Source organism: Dermacentor albipictus, chromosome 1, assembly GCF_038994185.2.
Source record: "Dermacentor albipictus isolate Rhodes 1998 colony chromosome 1, USDA_Dalb.pri_finalv2, whole genome shotgun sequence".
Classification (NCBI taxonomy): Eukaryota; Metazoa; Arthropoda; class Arachnida; order Ixodida; family Ixodidae; genus Dermacentor; species Dermacentor albipictus.
The window spans coordinates 14,936,200-14,949,742 of record NC_091821.1 but is presented as its reverse complement, the minus strand read 5'-3'; the positions used below and the strand labels follow the sequence as shown (position 1 = coordinate 14,949,742).

General features: G+C 42.4%; 1 protein-coding gene across 2 annotated transcripts in view; it reads left to right on the top strand.

Annotated features, from left to right (window-relative positions):
- The first annotated feature begins 716 nt into the window (after positions 1-716).
- The window catches only part of Larp7 (La related protein 7), a 61,993-nt gene continuing 49,166 nt past the window's right edge, over positions 717-13,543 (top strand). The window contains exons 1-5 of one of the 2 annotated variants that reach the window (XM_065451905.2): positions 717-839; positions 1,000-1,140; positions 1,271-1,349; positions 1,649-1,749; positions 9,318-9,563. In XM_065451905.2, the coding sequence (XP_065307977.1) occupies positions 1,021-1,140; positions 1,271-1,349; positions 1,649-1,749; positions 9,318-9,563 (546 nt within the window). In that variant the 5' untranslated portion in view covers positions 717-839; positions 1,000-1,020. The other variant, XM_065451904.1, reaches the window with a different exon arrangement.

Below are 13,543 nucleotides of genomic sequence, written 5' to 3'. Positions count from 1 at the left end.
CATAACATTCGCCAGACGGCACGTTCGTGCACCCGAAAACAGTCGGCGAAAATGGCCGTTAAGTTAAGCTCCGAAGGCGTCGCACTCGAGCGCACTCGAGCGTGCTCCTTTGGAGTTCGGAGCGCGCTAACTTAACGCGCCCATTGTATATTATAGGAGGCGTTGGACAGATGACGATTATTGTTGTGGGACAAGATGAGCACCAAAGGGTGTAAATTGTTTTTAGAGTGTGTACACTTTTAGAAAAATTTACACCCTTTGGGGCTTATCTTGTCCCACAACAATAATCGTCATCCGCCTTGCCCGCGTTTCCTTTCTCTAACGCGGCGAGCACGGTACTTCCCAGTCACGAACGGCATGCGCGTTATCAGTGTGACGCAGCATTCTCGACAGGAAAGTAGCGAGCGCAGAGTTTTCAGAAAAGGAAACGCAAGCAAGGCAGATGACGATTACTGTTGTGGGACAAGTTTACACCCCAAAGGGTGTTAAGAATGTACACTCTTAGAAATATTTACACCCTTTGGGGCGTATCTTGTCCCCCAACAATAATCGTCATCCGTGCTGCCCGCGTTTCCTTTCTTTAACGCTGCGAGCCCGATACTTTCCAGTCACGAACGACATGCGCCTCATCAGTGTGACGCAGCATTCTCGACAGGAAAGTAGCGAGCGCCGAGTTTTCAGGAAAGGAAACGCAAGCAAGGCAGATGACGATTATTGTTGTGGGACAAATATACACCCCAAAGGGTGCAACCGTTTTAAGAGTGTAGAGTGAAGAGTGTAGATCATATTCGCCGTATGCGGCGGAGGGGACGCAGTGATGGTGATGACCCGGCAACAATGTGCGTCACATTTGTTTTGATGCCGCGCCGGTTGCACGCTTGCATGCTTTGCTAGTTTCGTCGCTTTCGTTGTTTTTGTCTTGCATTGTGCTACCACTGTGGCTGTTATCTGTACCTGTGGGCAACGCAAACCGATCGTTGTCCGTTTACCTGACCGCAGCTGCCGTAGATACCTACAAACATGGGAGAAGTCGCGCAGAGCAGCAGTGGAACGTCACTGCAAGAATCGAGTACGTCCAAAAGCGAGAAAAGAAAAGTACGCAGGCGAAAGAAGAAACTTTTCAAGAGCATTCGAGACCAGGTTTGATGTTTCTAGCAGCACCTCGAATTTCGCTGACATCACTTCTTTTGCTGCTTCTTCCGGCTCACCTTTTTAAAAAAGCTAAGACAGGGCCAAATGCCTGTTTATCCGATCTCTTTCCCCATCGCAGATGGAGTTCTACTTCAGTGACGCCAACCTTCGCAAGGACCGTTATATGAACGAGCTAGTAATGAAAGACGACGAAGGATGTAAGTGATTGCCCCTTGTTGCGGCCCTTGTATTTAGGTGGTAAAACGACGTTTCAGTTCTTGTCTTTACTGGCACGCCTTCTCAGCGCCAAGGCCTTCCAGCAGCGAAAAACTATCCTTCGAGAACATTTGACACAAACACTTTGCAAAGCACAAGTATCGCTAGTGTTTACTGCCGCGTGCTAAAGCATACACAAACTCGAGGGCATGCTTCCCGCGTTTCCGTGCGTAGTGCACATGAGCGCGTGCTGTGCTCGTTCTGTGCTCGTGCTAACGCTTCATTCGTGGTTTTCCTTCAGACGTGGATCTCGAGGTGTTCTTGACCTTCCACAAGATCCGGTCCCTAACTTCAGACGTCAAAGACATCGCAGGTGCCATTGCTGCATCGGAGTTGCTCCAGGCGAGAAGCTTTTTACTGTGGAGTTTGTTTATTGCTGAGGAGTAGTGCTTCATTTGTCGTGGCGCATCAAGTACATAAGAGCGCCCACATGTGTACTTCTCAAGTGTATCGAAGTTTAAGAGAGCAGAAAAAAGAAACGAGTGAAGTCGCTATCTGTTTTCTGTGCCCGTTGTCATAGTATTAGGGTGTGAGGACACTCTCGAAATTTTAATTTTCTTCAGAAAACAGCATTGTTTACTTTTATGTTTTTATGCAACCCCACATACTCTTCTACCTATCGCAAGAAAATCGTGCTTCTACCGTGTGTTGTTCAAAAGTTACAGACTATATAATGTAAGTGTACATTGGGTTTGTGAAACCGAAACTTATTATCTTCATTCTTGTTTTTCTCGAAACGTAAATTTCTTCATTCTTGTGGTACTCCAACAATGATGAAGTTTCACGCAGTGCAGATCTTTTTCTTGAAATTTTGCATGCTGTTTTATTGCATGCAATGGAGTTAGATAATTCAATTCCACCCGTAATACTTTATAATGGCGCCTGTTATCTGAGAATATACGCTAGCAAGAGGCTTGTTTTTGTGCGGGTGTTTAGTTTTCCGTAAACAATTTCCCAAAGACGTATGATTTTTTTTATTGTTAGTTTAGTTGATTGCACAGTGCTCAGGTAGGGCTACATAAATTCCAAAGCATTGTGGGATACAGCAATTGCTCAAAAAGGTATGAATGCTGGCATGAAAGGCAAATTTGGCACTTCTTAAAGAAAAAAATGGAATTAACAAATTACAATATATTCGTTCTAAACTTTAAATGCATAATTAGCAGATCTTCCTAACAAGGGCAGCAGTACCATATTTATCTCCTAAAATAAAAAATTTAGTCTTGAGAGTGTCGTCATACCTTAAATGTTGGTGAATGCAAGTTCTGACTTCATTCCTTTAATCGTAAAGGCATGCTTGTGCTTTTACAGCAATGTGTACATCTCAGTTGCTAATAATAGTGAATGAATACTACTGGCAACCATAAAAAGTGTTGTGGCCTTTTGAATATTGATAAGTTAGTTCCCTTTATTGATATGATGTCCACACTGCCACATGGGGCTACATGTAAGCCACGTGATTGACCTTCAAGCAGGAATGTTTCAAGTTACAAACCTGCTAACCTTAAAGTTTAAAAAATACTGCAGTCGAAGCCCCAAAATACAAAATTTTGGTTGGAAATACCAAAATTTGTTTATTACTGAAAGCGTTGATTGTTCAAATAATTCACAGACTTTTCTGAAGGGATGCTATGAGCAGGCACTCCCTGCTGGAAGGATCTGCGCCCCAAGCAGAGATATTCATGAATTTTATTCATGAAATACTGATGCAGTGGCAACCAAAATTTATCTTGCTGTTATACACTGATCCTGTAGAGTCTTCGGCAGTGCTGGATCGAAATAACTGAGCGGGTCCAAAACTTATGGGTCCAAATGTCAATCTGTGACCGTATTTGTATTTTTCTAAAGCAGTTTTGCCTTTAACTGGATGCAAATATGTAATGCAGAGTTGTTGGTGTTCATGCAGTAGTCTTAAACAAGCTTAAAAGTCTGGCATTTTACAATAAAATTGCTAATGTTGGCATTTATTAGTGGTTAACAAATGTTACACAGAAACAACGGGAGAGACATTGAAAGCGAAAGAGAGATAAACATTTATATTGTTCTGGGGTCTTTTTATGCAATAGGGAACACAGTAATGGCTTGTAGTAAAAGGTTCTCACAGGTGGGTTTTTTTTTTTTTGACAAATTTTGCTCACATCAGTCATGTCATTTGGTGCCCCGTTCAGCTCCCACATCGGTACTCCTCTTGTCGCACTTAAACTTCATTCTCTCCTCTCTGTACTGAGGCCTATTGAGTTTTGTGCATAGGATGTGTGGTCGAAAAATGTAAAGGCAGTAGAATCATCCTTTCAGCATGTGTGTATGTTGGTTTTTAGCACAAGCAGCACTTGTTGACACATAATGCTGCTATTCGAAGTGCTTTCACTTTATGTCTGGAGCATATATTTATTTTCACTTTTCTTTTTCCACTGCCACTTTTATTCTTATTACGACATCAATAGGAGTTCAACTGTAGGAAGCTTGGGGCTGTTACGTGCACTGCATTTCTTCAAATTGAAGTCCTCCGCTAGTTATTCATGGTTGAGCAATGCTTAAGCATCAACAAAAGCAGTATTCAGAAGAAAAATGAGAATGCACTTCTCTCATAAACCGCAGCTACGCACCAGAACAACCAACATACTGCACCAATGACAGCTGCTCACCCACATTCATGGGCTGAGATAACCGAGAGCCGATTTTACAGAGATCTGCTCATGGCACATTTGGTGTGGTCATTGATCCTCTTGTCCATTGCTAATCACTAGACTGCATTGCATGTACTGTAATCCACATGCTCCACTGCTGGCATTTCATTCTCGACAGATAGTACATTCAAAACAATAGCTGCGGTATTAATGGCTAGAAAGCTTGTCCTATTGCTCTTAGCTGTACATGTTTACATGCTTCCCACACAGAGAGAACTTAGTCATTAGGCGATGCCAGAAACACGTGGTTCATTGATAACAAAAATAGCTTTTGTGTTGGCAGCACAGAGCCCAAGAAGAAAGGGAAATGTAGCAACAGCACCTTGTTTATCTGAATTTACATGTTTCACATTCAGTACACTAGAGTATGTGCACAATACCAATGTCATCGCTTTCACGGGTGTAGCATGACTCAGAGAAATGCAGCTATTCCCTCCTGTTCTGTGCAGCACATTTTGGAGCAGCTGCTGTAGTACTGTAGTAGTGCACTCAAGTGGTGCACGGTGAATGCAGAATCACATCCCATGATGGAGTAGGATTTCTTTATTTTCTTTGCAACCTGCAGCTGATATCAGTTACTTTCAAAGCTGTAGATCAGTTTTAGCCAGGAAAGAGCCCATGCCAACAGCTCATGTAAAAGGAAACCTTGTAGCAGTAAGAGTGAGAAACGTGCAAGACAGTCTTGGAGTGGCTTAAATTGGTTCGATATTAATGATAGCATCACACATTCCAGCTGAGACTATTTTCATCGTCACAGTTACATAACTCTTTCATTACCATGCCTATAGAAATCAGTCAATTTGATTGACAGAAATGACAACTGTACTTGGGCTATTTGGCAGATTGGGGAGTCTGGAAAAGAAAAAATTGGTTAGAAAAGAAAATTTGGTTAGAGGTATCATTGAAACTAGCCTCCAGGGCTGCTAGCACTTCTGCAATAAAATGGCACAAAAGTTGCACTTTTCACTCTGCAACATGGTTCTTAAATCACAGCAGCAGTGAAGACACAGAAGCTTCTCTCAGGTTGTCAATTTTCTGACCTAAAGTATAGGCTCTTTTATTGATCTCTCCAACCATGGTAGATGCTCATGAATGTGTGTTATTTTGACAATTGTGTTCTGCTAGTATCAAGTGCATCTTTATTTTCTCCACCATGGTTTGCTTTTATTCGCCAGCACTTTGACAGCCTACGTACAAATTATTATGAGCAATCCTTTCTGTCACCTTGTGTTTTCACTCACGCAAGAGCACTCAGTCGATTTCAGGCCGACCTTCAACCAAAGCTTAACTAGCTGTCTAATTTCTTACGTTTTGAAAACTGCCTGTGCAAGCGCTTTTATTCAGTGCTGTACAATATCGTGCAACACTCCACGCTACTGTATAGCGCTGTACATGAACTGAACGAAGCATTTGTAGGCTCCAGTGTCAGTTGATCGCACACTAGACTACCTTGCTCGCACAGAAAAGCTAAGAGCTACACCAAGAGGAAGTTTCTGCCTGCTCCTTGACCTGACAACCGTCGCTTTACAAGCCTAAAGAACGCAGTAAAAAACAAACCAGGTGCCTGCTACAACATGGAAAAATAAATGCTCCCTGTACAATAGGAACTTACCTGTTTTCACATTTGCAAAGCTACTGCTTTCCTGCATAGCATGCTCGTCACTATGGCTAGTATTGACGCCAACAAATCTTTATAATAATTTTTTGTCATCTGACTTACAAAAATTGGAAACTGGGAAACAGGTGCATATTTTGTATATTTAAGATTTTTTTAATCTCTTACTAAATATAGCAAATTATTACTTTCATTCGTGTTCCTTGAGGTGCTTCTTTGAAGTCCCATGTAATAATTATCAAAAATAATCCTGAGAAATTATTACTGCTATAAATCCATTCAAAGCATTAGTAATCATGCTATAATGTTACGTTTGCATTATACATTGCGACTTTTACATCTTGAAATAAAATGTTGAAACATAAAAGCACCGAAAATGAGCACATTTCTAGCAGCAACGAAAGAGTTAGCAAGCTGCAAGCACAGCAGCTAAGAGTAACTTCATGAGATCTTTGGCACCTGCAGAGTGGTATAACATCTTATGCGTGCACAGTGGAACAGATGCTAAAAAGAACATGCCACCAAGGGAATATCAACGAAGTTCAATTCTCTTCTGCTAGGCTACGCTAAAGGATATTTAGGAAGAGTAGACCATGATGCTATTCCCTATGAATCTTGCATCCAGCGATCTTATGAGAGCAACAGGCCCTATTATGCCAACAACCCTGGCAAGCCATTTTAACATTTTTAGGAACAAAATTCGTTGTTGCAGTTCATTCAAAACACAACCCACATTGCAACCAATAGGATGCAAGGAAGTGTATTCGATGGGCAAACAGACATTCTCCATCTGACAACCTTAGGCGACTGTTGTATGCTGCCAGGAACATTGGTAGAGCTTCAGGTAGTCACAACAAAATTTGAAGTCACAGCTTTCATGCACTGCATGAACCACCTGATAGTTCTAAATTTGGAAACTTAAAGCATCGCAGTGTTACTACAGAGTGACCTTTCGCTAGGAAACCAGTTAGCAGTACCAGATACATTGTACTCTGAATGAAACTTTTTAATAATTGGAGTGGCATGTCATGTATCTTTTCAGTCATAATTTAAAGCCTTTTGAGTGTCTCAGCGATGCAAGCCAACATTGGTAGCACTACATGGCTGGTGTAATACTGCTGAGTTGCTCATTAAGAACGTCTGTCTTCCTGAATGCCATTTTGAAGCTTCTGTGTGTTTTAAGGGACAGTAAAGTTAGCTTCAGTTTTGCATGCTTGTTGTAGAACATGTATAGGTCACTTCTGCACCATTCTATCATGTTCCCGAGCTATAATTTATTTTAGTAGACACATAGTAGACACATAGCAACTGTGACAACTTCCTTGGCACACATTTGGACTACTGCACACTGTGAGTTAATGATATGCATGTGATTGGATGATACCATCACATTTTTGTAGACTGGCAAAATGTACTACCACTGCATTTCATTGCATTTTTATTGAAGGCATAATATGTCTCTGTCTGTACATATCATACTTAAAGATATCTGTACATATGACACTTCAAAAATGAGAAGAAAAAAACATATTTATCAGCAGCTGCATGCAGAACTTGGCCCCAGTCTTTTCGGTGATGTCTTCCATGATATACAATCCAGACACCATGTGATGCCACAAATCTGCCTGCCAGAAGGTGAACTCAAACACATGCAGAGCCCTGACTACAGTGGCAGGGAAATATGCACATGGTATCTGTGTCTGTAATTGTATGCTGGAATATCTGATGTGCATTTGTGAGAGTATTTACGCAAGAGAAGACCCTTGTACTGAGTGTGCAGCAGCACCTTGTGTTCACCACAGCTCTCTTGAAACCTTCATTTGCATGCAAGCATCTTCTCACCGCCCCTCAATCTTGAGAGGTGCTAGCTGGCTCAGCCAATGTAATGTGAAAGAGGTTGCATGGCTGCTGTAGTACCTACCATAATTAAAACACCATTAGTATGCCACTCGCAATTGGCAGCAATTACATATCATCAGGAGTTTAGGAGGTACTAACGGCTTTATTTTCAACATGCATTCCTTTCAGAAGTACTTTAGGTTTACTATAGATATATACAATAGAAATTACTTTAGGTTTTACCTTAAAAACCACCCACCGTGGTAGCTCAGTGGCTGTGACATTCTGCTTCTGTGCCTTAGTTTACGGCTTCTATTCCAACCATGGCAGCTACATTCCGATGGCGACAGAATGAAAGAACACTCGTGTGCTTCGTGTGTGTGTTAAAGAACCTCAGGTAGTTGCAGTTAATCTCAAACCCTTCACTATGGCTTCTTTTAAAGCCCTTGTGTTGATTTGTAACATTGAACCTTGTCAATCAAGAATGATCAGATGAGCATAAAACCTATTAAAAAACATAGTGCAGTTACTCTGGATTCAAATTTTCTGAAAGGAGAACCGTCAAAGACCTTTATAACGAAGTACTTGTAACCTTCGAAATCCTTCATTATACAGGTCACTTTGTTGTAAAGATTAGGCACCGTACCACTTCGATAGAGCAGGCTAAGCACGTCCAGCAAAATAAAAAGCTTATTTAACATGAATTCAAGAGATACTCAACGAAAGAAGTCGCCAATTTTCTTCTGCACACTTTCTTCGAGGAAATGTGCGAGTGCAGCCAACCTTATGTCATCGAGGTTCACGCACACTCCACGGTGGAGGAGGAGGAGGAAAGAGAAAAGTATAAGGCAGGGAGGTTAACCAGAATAACGTCCGGTTGGCTACCCTACACCGGGGGAATGGGAAAGGGGAGAACAAAGATAACAGGGAGAGACAGGAGGGAAGGAAAGAAGGAAATTGCGGCAAGTTCGCTGACGCGTGTGGTTTTACAGAAATTGCAATAATAGTCACTCCACAGCGAAACCTGGAAACGATACAAGGTGTGGCTGCAGAGCGTCGAATACCGCTGTTGCCACCATTGTAGTTCTTTTTTTTTTCGTGTTCAGGCTTTTAACTATGTTGCCTTTGTTGACCTTCGCCTCTTTCCCGTCCTTGTTGGCTTCTATGACATCATCAGTTGTGAGTTCCAAGCAAGTCGTGTCATTGTCAACCTCAATGTATTTGTCAGCCATAACATCGGCTGCTGTGTGGCAACATGTGATGTATGAGTTGACAAGGGATTCGTGGAACTGTGCAGCAGGACTGAAGCTCTCCTTGTGATTGGCACATCTGTCAAGCACATCACTAGTTATAGTGCTGACCACAGCTCTGTGGTGGCTGCGGAGAGCAGTGGCGGCAGCGCTAGGTGCATTAGTTGTAAAGCAACAAATTATCCATCGAGGACGCCTAAATTCTTTAATTGTACATGCAAATGCATTCTAGTGGTATTCACTGTAAAGGTGCTCACAATACACAGGAAAGGTAGGAATTTGGCTTCGTTGTACAAGTAATTTCATTGTAGTGGCGTTCAGTGTTGAAGCGTTCAGCTGTATAAGATTGTCTTCTGTGTTTCTATCAGTGCATATAATTCTTTCTGCTTTTAAAGAGTGTTTTACTGAATCATTGCCTGCTGCTGATTGTTAAAGCAGATATTGTAACCTTGTGGTCTGTTTAGATTTCACCTTATCAGCCGTCTTTTTATTCTTTTCTGACTACCCCTCACTGAGCAGATGGATGAGGAGCACATGCGGGTGCGACGGTGCGCTGATCTCACAGCCAAGACTGATGTGGATGAATGCACTTTGTATGTTGAGCGGTTACCGCTGCACGCTGATCATGCATGGCTGAAAGGAGTCTTCAGTCGATATGGGCGGGTGGTCTACGTAAGCCTTCCCCGGTACCGCCACAACAACCGCATTAAGGGGTTTGCTTTCATCGAGTTCGCTGCACCTGAAGATGTTGACAGAGCCTGCCAGGTGATTGCACCTTACTGGCCAAGCAGAGCCGTTTTTCTCCCCCCTCAGCTTCACGAGTTCATGTCAGGCAACCCAAGACTTCCCCCTTAGGTTGTCTGTAACTCACATAATGAATGCACTCACATAATGAACCTTGCATGCCCAACCTTGCGGTTCAGAATATAGATTTTTTTTTCCCACTTCTAAAGTTGCACCCTAACTTTAGTCCTGTGCAGAGCCCCGAATGAATGGCTGGGATGTAGTTTCCCAATTCAGTCACTCCAACTGATATTGATAGCACATGCCATCAGAAACCATCTCTTGGTGAAAAAATAGAAGACGCAGTTTCACCCGAAAGGCGAAGCATCAATTGCGATATTAAATTAGCAGACAGCCATACGAAGTAAGGATAGTACTTTTATCGGCCATATCAACTTGTAAACATTCACTTGCTAAGTAAATTAGTAAGCATTCTGTCATCGCACTCGGCAAACATGAACACATCACACTCTATGACTGCGGACACTCGCTATCAAAACGCTGGCGTGAGGAAATGCGGCAGCAGCAGCGAGCGAAGTGACATTCGGGATGTCTATCGCGTCAATGCAAAGCGAGCGCTGAGGACACACAGCACGCACAAAGCTACAAGCCGCCGCCGGACCTAGACTGCCCCCAATGTAGATTGCTCTCAAAATATGGCCACGTGACTGCGCGCAGCCGCCACATATGCAGCCCCCGGCGTCTCGCAACATTGGGTGCCTAGCACGCAGGAGAAGATGGCCCGCTTCCTCTTCGCATTCATCCCTTTTGCGTGGGTGACATTGAGCTGCAATCATCGGCTCACCTTGCACGCTTTCACTCGCACATACAGTGTAGGGCGCACGGCGAGTGTTATTGCCCTTGTACTTTATACGGAACCTCATGGCGACGGCGACACCCACGGGAACACCAATGGCAGCAATGCGCTTGGAGTGTCCATATAATTGCTATTGCAGTGAAATGCTCTTCACCGTGGTGCAAGGGTAACAGCCAATCAAAACGACACGTAAACAATTGCACAGCTAGAAATTAATGAACCAGCAAGCTGTATGTTAGCCATATTTTTAAAGCAAAGCTTCCTTTGCCTACTGCTCTACAATTTGATGTATTTTCACTGTGGTGGTCGTGGTCGAAGGCAGCAGTTTCGCCGAGTAAAAGTTGTCGGTATTTGTGGATACTTTTTGAAGGTTTCGCATGCCTTAGTTCCACACACATCAGCATATATGGCTCAGCGTGTATTTTTGGTGCTGTGCCAAGCTTGTTATCACAGCACAGTGTCAGGAACACTTACGGCCATCTACTATGACACATCCAGCGTGAGTCACACAAAATCTCACCAAGGTGATAGCATTAGCAAAAGCGATTGCTCAGGAATATCACCCGTGAATAAAACCTACCTTTACTCTGCAATGCATCCACCATTACTGATGACCAGTACAGGATGCATTCATCATCAAAATTTGCTGCGCGTTTATCATAATGCGCCGTTTTGTCTTGCCAGATCAAAGCTTCGCTTGCACCGATTCCCACAGTGTAAGGGATTTGAATGTTTTTTCTACATCGAAGGTGACCATCACAGAATTGTCTGTTGCTCACTTTGCTTCCTGCATTTTGCTGTGCACAATAGGCCGTAATTCCACTTAAGCAGCTGGTTTTAAGTTAAAAGCCCTGGAGTAAGAGGTGAAGCCTGGGAATGTTGCTGTTGGAGGGCATTGTTGACGTCTGTAGGCATTACTAGTGGAAAAGCACAAGCTGCTCGCTATGAATCAGGCTCGTTTTACAGTGACCTAAGACCAAAAGGCTGTTACTGTTTGCAAGCAGTGTACATGTATATTTACTGCAAAGCTAAATTATCGTAATGCATTTTTTTGTCATTAACACACTAATCAGTTTTTGCTCTTTTGAAAAAGTTCCTATAAAATTTACGTCACATATTACCCCCTCCCCTCCTTCAACTTTGTTTCGGTTTTTCTGAACGAAGAGTGCATTCATTATGTGAGTAAATATGGTACGTCCCGTATGATGCATATAGCAGCATAAGTAATGCCACTCAACCTCCACCCTCCATACATTTGTAAGCTGTAGCAATTAACTGTATTGATACATGAAACAACGGTGTGAAGGTGTCATTGTGTTTGGTGTCTTCATAAGAGGTAGTTGGGTCTTGCCATTTGGCCAGCATCTGTAAGTTTTATTGCAGTGCTTGTTGGTGTGTGTAAATTGCAAGGTAGTGAAAACCAACAGATGAAAGGAAAAGAAGTTCTATCCCTATGTCTTTTGGGTTGTGTTATTTATTTATTTATTTGTTTGTTTGTTTGTTTGTTTGTTCGTTCGTTCGTTCGTTCGTTCGTTCGTTCGTTCGTTCATTCATTCATATATTTATTTATTTATTTATTTTTGATAGCCTAATTTCAAGGCATTATAGAGGGGTGCGGGCTAGAGGAAATGTCACAAAAATTACTAGTGATAAAAGATGCAAAATCAGGAGGACAAGTTGAAATACATACTGCATCGGCAGTAATACATGGTATAAATTATTAAAAAAGTAATAGTAAGATATAATGATGTTTATCAATAGATGAAACTGCGCTCCAGTAATCCAAACAATTCAGACATCGGTGCACATGAAGATGGAGACTTAAAGGGATCAGCAGTGCGTAAACAAGGGAAGCCTCAGCTCGGAGCCAACATTTCAACAAGGAGCCTTGTCTTCATCAGGGCAAAAACTGTTTTCTTTGACATTATTTATAAAGTTTATTGTCCCCCACCCCTAATGGGGAATGAGAATAAAGGGTACATAGAGTAGGGTGCTTGAAAAGTTAAGGATGGCACATAGGGTGATAAAATGAAAAACATCAGGCATAATGTTAAGAGACGGGAAGACAATAGTGTGGATTAGAGAGCAAAGGGAGTTAGCTGATATTCTAGTTGACAATAAGAGGAAGAAATGGAATAGGGAAGGCCATGTAGCACATCGGCAAGATAACCACTAGTTTGTTAGAGAATGGGGGCCAAGAGAAGGGAGCAGTCAAGGATGACAGATAAGTAGGTGATGTGGTGAAGTTAGGAAATTCACATAAGATGGTGTCAGCTGACGCAAGAAAGGGTAATTGGAGATCACGGGGAGAGGCTTTCATCCTGCTGTGGATACGGTGATGAGATTAGGGTAAAGGAAGTTGAAATGTTCAAGGGGGAGGAAAAAGGGGGGTTGTGCTGCTGGTTCCCTTGGCTCACCCACCAAAGGGGAAGAATAATAAGGGGATGCAGAGGCTGCAGAACTGGCAGCACAATCTTTGTTGTCACAGATATTGTGACTGGTTGCTTGTAGCTTTATTTCATCTATTTATTTTATTATTTATTTACAGTAGCTCGAAGGCCCTAGTAAGGGGTTTTACATGAAAGATGGGCTATTAACAGATGTGTTAAATGTCATTAAATTTTTCAATCGAAGTCGGTACTACTGGACAGGAGCACAACATCAGTGGGAAGGTCATTCCAATCTTGTGATGTTTTGACAAAAATGAAGAAAGGTGTGAAGTGGTTCGAGTAGAGGACAGGTATACAGCTTTTTCATGGTTGGTGCGATCTGAATGACGATGGGCCGGCTTGATGGCAGGAGTACAGGGCAACGCGTGATAAAACATAAAGAATAGGCACAGACCTGCTATTCTGCAGCGATATGTGATCTCCAATTACCCTTTCTTGCGCCAGCTGATGCCGCCATCTTATGTGAATTTCCTAATTTCACCACATCACCTACTTATATCATTCCATCATGGCGATATGCTGTTAGGAGCCATATAAAATTGTAAGATGGGCTCCTTGTAAGTTGCCAAGCATGTTCCATTTGGCAATGTCGATACTACTGTAAGTCAAACTACGTGAGTGTAGTTCAAAGTACACCTTTATCAACCTATACAACACCTGTACAACCTGCACCTGTAACATTTACTAGTTCATGT